The sequence below is a fragment of the Rhyacophila brunnea genome, unplaced genomic scaffold (assembly GCF_057557595.1).
Source record: "Rhyacophila brunnea isolate RB1 unplaced genomic scaffold, BYU_Rbru_1.0 scaffold_6, whole genome shotgun sequence".
NCBI lineage: Eukaryota > Metazoa > Arthropoda > Insecta > Trichoptera > Rhyacophilidae > Rhyacophila > Rhyacophila brunnea.
The window spans coordinates 13187008-13202444 of NW_028233276.1; the positions used below are offsets into that span (position 1 = coordinate 13187008).

At 32.1% G+C, this 15437-nt stretch overlaps 1 protein-coding gene across 1 annotated transcript in view; it reads right to left on the bottom strand.

Moving 5' to 3' along the window:
* LOC147065215 (potassium voltage-gated channel subfamily KQT member 1-like) overlaps positions 1-15437 on the bottom strand; it is a 306976-nt gene that overhangs the window by 259373 nt on the left and 32166 nt on the right. The window contains exon 2 of the mRNA XM_085956690.1: positions 11897-12056. Within this exon, the coding sequence (XP_085812816.1) occupies positions 11897-12056 (160 nt within the window). The remainder of the gene's footprint in view (positions 1-11896; positions 12057-15437) is intronic.

Genomic DNA, 15437 nt, shown 5'->3' on the forward strand with positions numbered 1-15437 from the left:
GTGTGGTTTCAAAGTCATGCAGTACCTCGGGCCTCTATATCCCTAAACCCGCCACTGGCTTCAATGATACAAAATGGCATTTCTAACTCGTGGAAAAGTCATGTCGATCTTTTTCCTCAAAATGATTAATGCTTGTTGCTGAGTTTTTTTGCACACATATCGTATGTCCAATTTATACAGAAATTGAGTTAAAATGCTAATCTGCATAATACTCGTATCTTTATGCTGTACAAATATTGTATGTCAATATAGCTTATTTGAGAAAATATTGTTTCATTCAATTATATTATAATATGTCAATTCAAATCATTCAAATTAGATTTGATCAAAACACGTAAAAACTGGTCATGCACCAGATCATTGTTATAATATAATTAATTAAATGTTGTAATCTTTGACAGTCATATAAATGCCATAGGCTTGTGTAAAATGAGTACTAATGATTCCGAAAGGCGAACGCCGTCTAACTAAAACTGATTCCTATAAAAAAGTACAAATTTAAACATTACATTATTACATTATTAAGAAAACACTAGTAATAAAATATTTTTTTTATGTTTCGGTTAAAAAAATGACAAGTCATTATGATAAGTAGGTAAATAACAATATATCAGTAAAAAATCACTTGGAATACCTCTGGTGTAATTATAAAAAAAGTATAATAAATGGGCGCTAATAAAGTGATATAAACATAAAAACTAAATTGTCTTATTAAGTTCACGCGTTTTGATATTTTATTACAGCAATAAAACAATGAAATTAACTGTATAATAATCTATATTCTATATCACGTGTTCTTGGGGTTGAACCTATTTGAGACCGTTCGCAGTTGATAAACGAAACGAAATTTTAAAAATATCAATTTTCTATGACATGATATTATATAACAAATCTGATAATATGAAATTTGAGAATACATAAGGTAAATAAGTATCAAATTAATGTAAGTCGGTGTAAAAGTGAAATTAACAATAAAAAGGAATTTTTTGTTGAATATCATCTTATTTCACTTGGGAAACTTATAATTTCTGATAAAAAAAAATCTCAGGTATTCTGTTTTAATTGTTTTACATGTTCTCTCGTAATACAGTGCGTAATGCAATGGCTTTTCATCTGGGGGCTCCGGGCTCTCGGGGTGAGGTCATACTATATTTATAAGATTTTGTTCATTGGTATTTGTGATTGATTCATTTATCTAAACGATGTTATTGGACCTCGCGTAATGTTGTAGTATTAAAAATAATATACTAATAATAAATAATATAATTTAAAAACACTGTTTCATCAATCAAAAGTTGTTAAATATGGAAGATTCATTACAAATGTACAGTCTTTCCTTGATCATAACCGTTCTCATGGAAGTTAGGACCCTTCGATAATACGTCTATGGTATATTGAAAAGTTATTATTATTATTAAATCTTGATTATCTTGAAGATATTATTTTATATGTCACAGCAAAAAATGACATAAGTAGGTATGAATAAATATAAATATTAAAATATGGTCATTAGCCTGTCTAAGTGTAATATAATTTTAGTAAAAATATTAGATTTCATTTCGAAAGGTCACGATTTCGATCAAGATTATACCCAAAATTAGTTGGCAAACGTAACAGGATGTTGAAGTAAAACGTACGAGCGTATTATCGTGCCTCTCGTTTATGTCTCGATAGCGGATATCCGGTGTTAAAAACCTTTCTAGCTTTAAGGCTGTTTGAAAAAAAAATTGAAGTAAAAATAATATTACATTCTTGTTTTTGGGCACAAGTTGTCATTGAATCATAAGCAGGTTATTATTTTATTTACTTAATTTATTTTATAAAGTACAGGAAATATAAACAGTAACATTAAGGTTATTTAAGTAAACCAAAATATTTCTTATTAATAAAATATCAGTTTATTGAATTATTAGCAAGTGCAAGAAGTGTACGTTATATGAAAAATATGCAGTGATTCTGACAATGGTTAGTAATTTAGGTAATTCAATACTTTGATTTAAAATACAAAAGCCGACTACCAATAAGTAACGCAATTTTGAAAACTATCCAGAGAGTATCTATTGTAAAAATCATTAGTTAACTTTGTAGCAATCAGATGGGTGACCCCCGAGTGGCACAGGTTCAAATCTTGCTGGGTTTTAAAAAGGTATTTTATAGTGGTTACATATTTTTCAGATATCTTTCCAAATTATGTATGTTTCCTATTAAATTTTACTTTATATGCGGTTTGTGAAAATACACGAAAAGCAACTAAAATACTATAATAAATAAACCAGTGCATCTATTTTATACACAAAACTACTTTCGCCGGCTATCGAGGATAGTTTATCATATGTATGTATTGAGGTTTTATAATTGTTACTTCTTCTTCTTTCTCGGCACTACATCCCGGGGCGGGATTTGGTATCCTCTACAATTGTCCTCCACACGCTCCTTTCCCTGGCTGCTCCTCTCCAGTCTCCAGCCCTCCCCATCTTTCTCCAGTCCTTTTCGATACAGTCATCCCACCTCTTCTTTGTTCTGCCCCTAGACCGTTTCCACGGTGGGATCCACTTGGTCATGATTTTTGGCGTCCTGTGCTCAGGCATTCTCTCAATGTGTCCAGCCCACCTTAGTCTTTGGGATCGACAGAATTTCACCACCGTTTCATGTTTTATTAACTCTTCTAACTCGTGGTTCAGATTCAACATGGTTCAATTGTTACAATAGGTGCTATATTTTAACAGTATATACCTCTCTTGGCTGTGTTAACTTTTAAAGCAATATAGACGGTTTTGAGTGTTTTGACGGCTAACTTATTGTAACAATTATAATAATACCTCAATTCATAAATATGATAAACTAACATCGATAGCCGCCTATAGCGGCTTACAGCAGTCTTATATTGTATAGATTAGATACGCAAAGGTGTTAGTTCAGTTCTGATCGTTTTAACCGTATTTTAACACTGTATATATTGTAGTGACATTGAGTTTATAAAAAGGCATTAAAAATATAACATGGATTTTCACTTGGTATTCACCATATTATGAACATATTATTTCTACGATACGTGTTTAACTAATAGATAACGATGCCGGTATTCATCGATACTGAAATACCGGATTTAAAAATTTAAAATACTGGATTTTTTAGTAATAATTAAGAAGTGAAGGCATTGAAAAATAATTTAAAATGATTGAATCATACAACAAAAGTGTAATAACAAAAAAAAAACACCACATATTTATTTTAGACGAAAAACTCTTGACTTTGATTTTGGACAGAATTTTATAACAGCTACAAAATGCTCTCTGTTTATTTCGGTTTTTGTGAGGAATTTTCTTTCTTTTTGTGTGAAAACTTTTGTCGGTACAGAGGAGAAAATAGAGAAGTGTGAGGAAATATTTTTACGAATACCGGTAGTCAATATGAAATACATTAATCTATATTTCTATCACAATCGCATGTGAGTAAAATATGTATTAAGAAAACATTATTTATATATGTGTGAATATCAATTAGTTATAAACCATTTTATAAATTATCATGTATTACCAAAAAAAAATCTTGTTATGCCACAGTATAATATATATATATATATATATATATCATAGTGAATGAAATCGAAGCATCAAAATGTGCAGTTTGTATCAGGCAATAACTAATAGTGACGTCATTTAACATCCTTTGACATTTGGAAAAATGCCCCGGGCTAGGTGAAAAACAAAACTGGCCCACCAATAAAAAGCCTACGGGTAATATTAATTTTCAAAAACTTAATTAGTACTACATGAAAATTAGGTATATATATATGATCATTTAATTGGCTGGAAAATGTAAAAGAAATTGAGTGTTCAGACAAAATTAAAGTATGTAAATTCAGCATTTTGCGATGGAGAGATTTCAAATAGTAGAACGTGCTACTTGTATTTTATTGAACTGTTTATAAATTTATTACAAAACGATCAACCCTCTGAAGCAGCTGACGAAGAAAAAAGTGGGAAAAGTATATACTTATGATCTATAATTTTCTCACATCAAGATGATATGAAATCATAAAATGCAGTAAATTGGCATGTTTTCTTCAACGCGTAGCATAATATTATGAGCTTCCACAGATTATCTAAATTCTAGAGCCTAAGCAAACTTTATAAAAACTTAGTGGATTTAAAATATTATTTATACTAACCCATTTACTGCTTTTTTAATCAATGTGTGTCGTATCCAGCTTGAATCTGTTTTTACTTATTATTTAACCTCTTTTGAATTCAATCTAAATGTTTAGAATCCATATGTTAGTTATGTATATATCTTAGGATTATAATAATATAATCCATATATTAGCGTAATCCACAAGTTCACAGTATGGAAATAACGACTGCTTAATCTACAAACCGGCTAACTTTATTTGGGAAAATTGTTCATGAAGGAGAAAAAACATAATAATTTAACTATCGAGAGGAATTTAACAAATCCAAAAATACACTTTTTAAAATATATTTTTTTTTGCAAATAAGCTGCACTATAAATTAATACACTATTTTAGCTTCCCTTTAATATATTAATAAAAAGCGGAGTTGTTTCGTTTACGATATTGGAAATTTGGCACCTTCAGTTGGCTGTTTTGTTTGAGGAACGATAACGCATTTATTTATAGGTTTAGAACTTTGAAATTTTGATTTAGTATAGAAAATATGGTTTATAACAAAATGCCATCAAAATATCATGTTTTGTCAAAAATGCAGTTGGGTTGTTTGGAGATTAAGCTGTCGATACCAGAAATTCAATGTCAATTAAACACATTATTTGAAGCTGGAAGAAATATTCAGATGAATTTATTGACATGCCAAAAATTAAAACTATATCATATTCCGTTGCAGGGTAATTTATTAACAGTAATAATCTTTTCGTTATAATTCAGAACCATACAATACATTGGTTAAAGACTACGTTTCAGGTATAGTGGGAAATCGGTTTAAATTATTTTATTCTGACATTCAAAAATACTCCATTCCAGCTATGATATATTTCATAATATATTTATTCATTCATTTATCAATTGATACATATTAACGTAATGAATGCCTAAATCTAATATCAAAAATCTTGTAATCGACAGAATTAGGGAGATAAATATTTAATTCGTAATATTATTTTATAACTTTGAAACGGGACAATTGCAGGTAAATCTCTGACTGATAAGAAAATAAATAACTCTACGAATTTTGGCATAACAAAAGAAGTACAGTTACTTTCACCCTAGCGTGACTTAAAGAAAAAGTCAGTTAACAACGAGCCTCGAAACCTAAGTCACTTTTCAGCCAAGTGTATCTACCCGACAATATTTTAAGAATAATTCCTAACCCAGACATAATATTCATCAAGTCAGTGCTACAAAGCAAATTAATAAGATAGATTAGTAAAAGCCATCGACATGGACTAATGTTTTGAAGCAGGTTACTTTATAACGGTCAAGCCATAAAACCCAAGTAAAAAAAACACGCCGACAATCCTCATAATATTGAAAACACGTGACTTACTTTAATACATAATATTACTATGTTACAGACGTAACTATTAAAAATTACATATTATACTTCAAGTTTATCCTATATGTTTTCACACCCGTAGCCTGTTATATCACACCCAGTAGGATAAGTCAATTCCCATTAACCTTGATTTAATATACATAAACCGATATAATATACATAAACGCAATTTGATAAGCATTTCATATACGTACTACTAGTTACAATCGTCGTAATTAAATAGGATCCCCGTAGCTTAATTGAAAAACATACTGGCGCGAATACAGCGGTTACAGGTTTAATTCCCGTCGGGTGTTGATTTTTTTTCTGAAAAAGATTTTGCCTAGTGGATATATGCATGAGATGTTTTCAAATTACGTATGTTCAATTATAATAAAACCAGGGCTCGAAATGGACTGGTGCGCACCGGAGCGCCGTTCCGGTTCGTGAACTCGGTAAAATTATCGCTCCGTCTCGTGGAAAAAATAATTTGACCGTTTGAGCTAGATAGGCTACACAACAAAAAAGCTAACACTTATTTTTATAAAGTACACATAAAATCTGATACCTATGTAAATATCTTCAGAAAATTGTCGAGCGCTCCGGTTTGTAAACTTTTCCAGTTCGAGCGCTGAATGAAACTCAGAATAGTTTGGAATATAACATGTCCATATTTACGAAATATTATATTATTTAAGTTGGTTATGTTGAAATTTTTATTTTGTACCAGTATTATTTTTTGAATTGCACTTCAGAGACTCTCGCGTAGGGGATTTTTCATGGCGTTAATGCTCAAAATAAAGTTTCCCTCAACGATATTATTTACGAGCACATGTATATCAGTGGCGCCGTTTATTAAGGATGCCAATTGAAACCTTTTTGACTTAGTTAGAGACGTAAAATTAAAAACAATAATTAAAAAAATACTAACCTTATCTCTACATATGAGTCGCCTCTCGAGTCATAACTCACATTTTGCAATATTGTTATTTTTGTATGAAATAAGGCATTAATATATATAAAGACAAATTGTTGGCTATCAAAAGCCACTTTAAGCCATGTGAAAATCGTCAAAGTTGACTGTTGGTGTCATAACTCACATTCTACAATGAATAATGTGAGTTATGTCATCAAGGCCTTTTTAACCAATCATGGAATTCTATTTTTCATAGTGTACTGTATCTGCTGCCTTATAAGTATCATATATATTTTTTTAAATAATGTAAATCGACTCACCCACTCACTCATTAAGACAGTACTTCAGTGAAACGGCAAATAATTTTCAACTATAGGTGCGACAAAATTCCGGACTGGCTGGCAATCGGAGAGCGAAATTCGAGCTGTGAACACGTCAATTTGTTTCGTGATGGCGACGGGGGAATTAATTCTTAAATCGTGTAAAAATTACTAAAAAACTTTACCCATTTACTTGAAAAAGAAGACATGTCAATCAATATATTATTATTATTATTAGTAATAGAACAATAAACATAACATTAAATAGGTGCATGTTGACTTTTTATGACAAATTATGTTTTGTTATGCACGCGACATTTGAATAATCTGCGCGTCGCGTAATCACGATTGTTTTAGACCGTGCTCCAGCTGAAGTATAGCCTTAATATTAAAGGGGGTTCAATACGCCTTTTTGTCTAATTATAAAAAAAAATCTCTGCAGTTTTTTGCGATTAGCTCAAAACTAGATTTTTGGAATAAATATATTGTGAGTTATGATTCTAGGCAACTAATATTAACATTACTTGGGAATTGGACAGCAGAGGTATCGGAAAAATAAAATTTTCTTGTCTACGTGACATTCGTAAGTGGCTACACGTCTAAGGCGTCGGTGAGCTGATACGACTATCCCAGAATTGGGTGATGTATCTACTGCAAGTTTGTTGTATAACCTTCTATTGAAAACACGTAGGATCGATCTTCTTGATTGCAGATGACGCAAGATTCGTCAGAAGATTTAAAAGGCTGCTCCAAAATAGTTTGAACTACTGTCCGATAACAAGACCACGTCGATAACCGGAAGTCGCTGTGGTCGCATGTAGAAGACTTCTCAGTGACATACCTGTTATGGTGGCAACGTGTGTTTAAATAATGTATCGACTCTCTTTTTAGGTATGACTCCTTTTCTTCTTCGCAATAAACAACAAGTTTACTAACAATAATTTTAATATTTTTCTTGATCATTTTAGACATATTTTTACTATAAAAAGCATCAAATTACGTAAATTTATAGATCTGTACACCACGGAATCGTAAAATGAAATGATAAATTTAGGGGCATTCCTCATTTGAAAACGGAAGTGCGATTAACTAAATAAGAGGGGCTTGTTATTTCGCAGTTTTAAGACGTGGACAAGAAGTTCTTATTGGACAGTTATTAGTCATGGTATTATTTATATTTAAAAAATGCGTATTAGTGAGAATAATATATTACCCAAAAAATAACAAAATCACTGCAACTATCATACAACGGGCCTATAACACAAGCACTCAAGTATATACTTATGCATACATAAAAAATACAATACTAACATGGTTATATGTCTCAATGTATGTACCAGAAGTGTACAAGTGCATAAGCGCCGTCATGCCTAGTCCAGTACGTAAGGCGCTGGGCTTTCATCCGGAGGCCCCGAATTCGATACAACGCGAGGTCACAATATATTTAAGTACGTAATTTGCTCAAATCTTGGGTGTTTATGATTTTTTCACTTATATTATTGATTATACTACTATCATTGGATCTTGAGACCTGTGTAGTGTAAAAAAAGAATAAATAATACTAAGAAAAAATCTATACACCCGCCACTGAAGTGGTTCAAAAAGTTCACATTATTATGATTCAGTTGATATAAGTACAGTTGAAACTAGAGTATGCAATCATATCCGTTTGTTTGATACCAACATCACTTACAAATAAAAATATTTTTTTATAATTTATGATCAAAGAATCATCCGTCAAAAACATATTATACCAGATTGGCAAAATATATCTTACTTTAAAATATCATAATAATATACTAAATCATCATCCAAACATCTACTCCACTATATGCAATTTTTGTGCAGGTTTTTTTTTTGTCAGTAATTATTTAACGCCAGTACAGGCAATTGAAAATACGTAGTTAACATTTTATCTGTTGTCTCATCCGGAGTTTTATAATTATTCTGTCTTGGGTTGCAAACCCTAGTCCAAGTGTTCTCGACTGGCAGACTATTTGAAAGACCATTTGATTTTTATTCCCACGTATAGAGAACTAGCGTCATTCACGTGAGCAATAAACGCGAAAATCATATAAAACAGCATTCGCGACTTTGTTGCATTTCGTATCGACATTTTGACACTAGTGAGCGATGAAAGCTTTTCATGGTACGGTTATGTATACATTATATTAACCAGTTTTTGACATTCCAAATATCGACGGGCCCCAGAAAAAACGTCATAAGTCTAAGACCATAAATGCTCAGAAAGCGAAAAACTAAAATACTTACCCTATTAAACACATGAAGTGTGTAAGTTTTTCCTATATTATTTGAGTAAATCAGATAGATAATTTTATGATCTATAATCTCATGGAAATTAATTAATTAACAGCTGAGATAATGTCCTAAAATTTGGAATAATTAAATGCACTTGATGTTTTTTTTTAAATATTAGGTTAATTAAAATTATTTTAATATTAAAGCAGAAAACAATATTTTAAAAAAATGGCACAATGATAGTGGAACCCTATGTTATGTAAATAATTAAGAGTTTTGAAGCTGCTATTTTATTTTGGTATATGCGTCTAATTTTGTTTATATTTCGATTTAACTCGACTGCATCTCCAACTTAGAATATTGTGTTATACCCGTTTACACGTGCATGGATTTACTGTTGACAGTATGTATTGTGTTATCGCTGCCATAACAAGAATATGCACATGTAAACACGTATTGACGTTCAAGTTGCAAGATTGCATGTATGGATCAAAAAAGTTCAGCGGCTTCTGAATTTCCACGCGATAGTTGGAACTTACACGACGTATTCGCATGCGTAATTACCTAAAAATTTTCGAAACCTATAAAATAGTACCATACAATGACAACAACGCGTCTCGCTTACATTTGAAGAATGAGATTGGCGAGACAGTCAGCTTTATTACGTGTAAACAAGTATTGTCGCGATAGTTTAATTTATACATTATTGGTGCCAGTAAATCAATGCATGTGTACAGACGCTATAAGTAATTGTTCATGAAGTTTTCAACACATAATTTTTATCGTTAAATATTAATAACGGATGAAGCCGGTGTTGTGGTATATATATGTTTTATTTTATTATAACTTTCAATGCATATTCGATTATATAATTACGTGATCAAACAACCAATTTTAATAAGCAATAAGCTATTTTAACATTATGCAGGCTTTGATTCATTATTTAGATGATATTTTCGCTGAAGTCAGCATAAATCAGGTTAATATGCACACACATGCAACGTTTCTATTCGGATGAAGCCAATTTTCTGAGCACGCTGCTGTTGCAGCAAATATTATTGAATTTCACGGATGATAAAACTCTCCCATTATCGAATAGACCGTCAAACAATACTGAATGGCTCCGTTTGCAATTTCCGATAATATAAAAATTAACTCCCCAATGAAAAATACCAAACGAATACGATTACTAGAATTTTTAAGTGCGATTTTACGAATAACTTACTATAATATAATTAACCATTTTTTTATTTCTATTATATTCCATAATTATTTGAATAAAACATTGCCGGGTAAACCAAATTAGCAGAGTGTTTATAAAGCTTCCATGACAAAACAGAATATGACAAAACAGAACAGTGACAAAACAGAACAAGGATAAATATAACTATCACCTTTCAGAAAAAATATAAATTTAATATTGAGATTATCTTATCTCTATTATCTTGATTGATTTTTAATAGCACAGATTTTCAATACGCCAATATAAATCAAAGTATATACGGTGTTACCGTACAGTACATATAGTGTTGCCGGCAAGCTTAGGATATCTCATCTTAATCAATATAATATGTTCAAAATGATTGGGTGACTAGGTACAACGAAATAATGACCTAACCTAACCTAAATAAATTCCACAAAAATTAATGTTTCATTTTTCCCCAGGCTGTTCTGTTTGTAATAAAATTGTAATTGTAATAAAATTACTATTCGCCCAGAGACCAGAAGGAGCTTTTTCACTACCTAGCAAAGTTTAAAAAAAATCCGTGTACATTGATGCATCTAAAGTCTAAACCGAATGATAAAATAATAATTCAGTCGCACTATTGAGTTTGGTAATTAAAGAAAACATTCTGAAGAGCAACGACTCGATTTCTTTATTGCGTTGAATGCATATTATTATGATCTAGGTACACGTAATGCTGTGATTACATTATGATGCACGTCGCGTACTGTCACACGCTGTCACAGTAAGCTGCCGCTACGGGATAAAACATGTGTAATGTTGTTTTTATTGGTATTTAAAATGTTATCGGACTGATGCTCCAATCACGCAGAAAATTTTGAACATTTAAACGATTATTGTCAGTTAGCAAAATCTACCGAAATCACTAGAACAACAATGAGGTCACCCGCATGACTTACTGAACGTTTTCTTATCATTTTCTACATGCCTACACATTTTCGACTAATGTTTAAATCGCGTGTTTTCTATTTTTAACGATTAGCACTATGGATTTTCTATAAGAATTTTGTCTATTATCTATGGTCTGCAGGTTGGGTTCTCTTCAAAATGGATGAAATTTTAATTTTAACGTACGCATACGTAGAAACTGTTAAAATTAATTGAAATTAGTTTCCACTCTCCATCATTGAATTTAGTGATTTATTGATAGTGATCGTTCAAAATATTATGCAGAATGACATCATCGACTAAATTTATCACCGTGACTGCATGACAGAACGCAACGTGCATCATAATGTATTTGAACCTTTAGACGTAGTCGTTCTTTGTACTGGGTATTCTGTATGCGCACTGCGCAGTATACACAACCAATTTTTTTTATCTTGGTTTTATTATGGATTTGTTTTTGAGTGAAATATTCTATTGGATAAATTCGTCCCAATTACACAGATGTACCTATTTTTTATGAATTGTCTAAAAATAATGAAAGTCAGCTAAAAAAACACTGTTTGAATCGACAATTATGTTTATTTTTACGTGGCACTTTATAACCAATATTATTATTCCTGAAATACCTATTTGTAAAAAAAATACACATTTATGATTATTACATTGTTTAAAATATATTTGAAACATTTTTAGACACTAATGTGTGTTTAGTACATGTAATAAAAATTGCATTAATAAACAGTCAATAAAAACTCACACGCTGAAGTGGTAGACAAAGCACCGCCAGCCCGCTGGTCTCTCGAGGAAGTTGTAAACTTGACCTTGGAAGGTGGCTCGTCCAGCATGACGCCGCTGTTTCCGCACCAGATATCGTCCGGCCGCACCCCACTCGCGAGGCTGTTCGAGTAGTAACGCCGCTGGAAAAATAACATTACGAATCAGGAACACGCACGAAAAGTTATATGGGAGGATTCGTGATGTAATACTATTCTTCCCCCTGCCCATGGCCAGTTTGCATGCCCCCTTTTCAATTTTCTAACGATTTGATTGCGTTATTTGCGTCAAAGAAAATCACCACTGCGTGTCCATGTTCCAAATAAGAAGTGGACATGGAATACGAAGGATAATCTTATGTTCTTTATTATATATTCTTATTATGTCTATGACATTATGATACTTATTTTATTTAAATTTTGAATACAAATACAACTAAACACACAAAGTGCTTTGTACCCATTTGTGCACATTAATTATTGTGGAATTAAATTATCAGCTAGAGATATTATTACTGTCCGAGTGAATCGAGCTAGAAATGATTGATTGCTTTCTTTCTAAGTGCTTATTGGAGGATATACCGATATTATCATATACCCTGTTAATGTTCGGAAAAGTTGCAAAGAAACTTTCAACAAAAAATGAGCTTTTCCTACATCAGACACTCTGGCGACGGAAGCATCACATATTATCCTAGACTCAAACCGCTGTACTCAGTGTAATGATTTTCTGTAAACAGATGTCGGTAAGATCAAGCTATTGTTATTATTATTATTTTCGTAGATAGTGACGATAATATTATAATCAGCTAATAACTAATATTAATTTATCCACGTAACTATGCTCGGTCAGTTTTTTTAAGTAATATAATTTTGCTTTCTCTAAGTTATATATGGAGTATTTATGTGTTTTTTTATACAATACTATAAATATGCTGTTAAAATGTAGCATTCTTTTTAATAAAGATACATACTTATGAAAATCTCTACTGACATATCGTGTAAAAATATTAAATATCGTTTAAGAATAAATATTGGATAGAATGAGATTCGAATACACATATTTTTCTTTCTGTATGCGTCGTAGTGCTTGAAATGAAGTAATTTATTAAATTCAATTAATTTTTAATACTTTTTAAAAGTTTAATTCGAAACGTGGTCTAATCTTGTACTTATGTCACAAATTCTAAGATTACTATTCTATTTGACACATATTTCACACTTTTCCGTATATAACATTCTTAAAGTAACATACTTTACATACGTTTTAATTTTTTCGGTAAATCGACCGCTCCGGTTCGTAAAATTTCCCATCTAGAGCACTGGACTGAGAAGTGATCTTCATGCGAATAATTACTAATAATTACGCTTTACGAGGGATTTAACATTCCGTCAAGATAATAATATGGCACCATCTTTCTAATTTAAATCAAGATATACATACTACGATATTATATAGTATTAGGAGTAAACCATATTATATTTTGATGTCTTTAGCACTTGAATATAGGTGATCAATTTAAAATATCGCTTTTCATTAAGGCTATACTTCACCTGAGGCATGGTCTAAAAAGATCGTGACTAGGCGATGTGCGGATTGCACAAATGACGCGAGCCGAACAAAATATAATTTGTCATAAAAATTCAACATTCGTCCATGTAATGTTTTGTTTATTGTTATATTAGTAATAATAATATTATATTCATTGACATGTTTTCTTTTTCAAGTACATGAGTAACGTTTTTTAGTCATCTTTACACGATTTAAGAATATATTCCTCCGACGCCATCACTACTTACACCTCGACTGTCGGTCTCCGATTGGCGACGAGTGAGAAATTTCGTCCCACCTACTGTTGAAAATTATTTTCTATTTCACTTATGTATGCTCTTAATGTAAGTAAGCAGTAAATAATGATGAATAGAACAGTGTCAGACTGATCATTACTTGTTTGACTCATATTATTAGAAACCGAATGAAAAAGGTGAATAGCTACAAACCATTTCTCAATAAAAGGTCTATGAATATAACGTTCAATCTATTGAGGCCAATGTGTTCCACTTGCTCCACTATACTCCACGCTCCTATGGAGCAACTTTGTGGAATTCGTCAACCGAAATTTTCATAACCTACAGCAGTGGTGCACAACCTATTTGAAATACGGGCCAATTTATCCATTTTCTAATTTTTTACGGGTCGCAGTGGGTACTAGACGCGACAAAAATTTTATTATTTAAAATTTAATAGTTACATATTGGTGATGAAGTAGTTGTTGTAAATAATGAGTAAGGATCAATCTCCGCGCAGCTAGATTCACGTGGAACGACACAAAGTATATGGCGCTGAGCTGACGAAAATTGCAATAACTTGTACGGTTACATGTAAGAGGGCTCGCACATCAGAACTCGCCGCATGTGTCTTACGACGAATTCGTCGATGTGACGTCATCGTAAGCCAAGAAACAAACGTTATCAAATGGAGCTTCGCAGATTGGCCAATGCAACTGCAACTCTGCGACCCTGCGACATTCGTCTAGTTGCATTGGCCAAAGCCTGCATGTCGATGTCCGGCCAATATCGACTCCGCGCATGCACACAGCTGCAGAATCGGGCGAATCGGCCATTTCTCTCCAGACTGTCGCTGCGTTTGGTAGAGCTAGAGCTAGTAGCGCTAGGCAGATGTGCGAGGTTGTGATCGTGCAACATTCGCCGGCAGTCTCGAAGGTTTTAATTTATGGCCGTCAGGCACACAAGGCAAGTTGTGATGTGCGAGCTGGCTAATTTGTACGTAAAATATTTCACCGTAGCAAAGTTCACCGTGAACTTTTTTATCGGAAAGAGATAACCGTATACTATACGGTCTCCAATTTTATTAGATTCAATATGAACATTAATTCAATTTTCATAGCTAATTTTGACAAAATTCATGAATTTTAGAATAAAAACCTAACCTAACCTAAAAAATAATGCAGTATATAGGCTATTTTCAAAATTTGTTTGCTGCTGGCTTAATGGCTGGTGTAATCCGATGAGAACCGTGTTTTATTTAGATATGAATTTTATGTCTGAACTGTACGACCCAAAGAGGTTGGACTTTCGCTGGAGCATTTGCTGCTGACTAGATAATGAATTTTTAATTACCACCTTTAATATGCACGTTAATTACATCGATCAGCCGCCTGGTCATTACGCGCCAGGTGCTTCTTCAGCGTCCAAAGTATTAATATACGGCCATATATTTCCAATACAACATTTCACGGTGTAGTGTGATACGGTGAACTGCATAGGTAAAAGTTTCCGGACACAAACTTGTGCATGTCATAATATAGTCAAGACTGATTCGTACTGGGTGAAGTAAGTATTCATTATAATTCTATAAAAAGTATGTTTGGTACAATCTATTAATTTGATATTATACGGTTAATTTTGCTGAAACTAATATATCAATATAATTGAACCATGAGTAGATTATTTATATTAATTACATGCTATTTATTTAATTTATTATATCATAGGGACTTATTC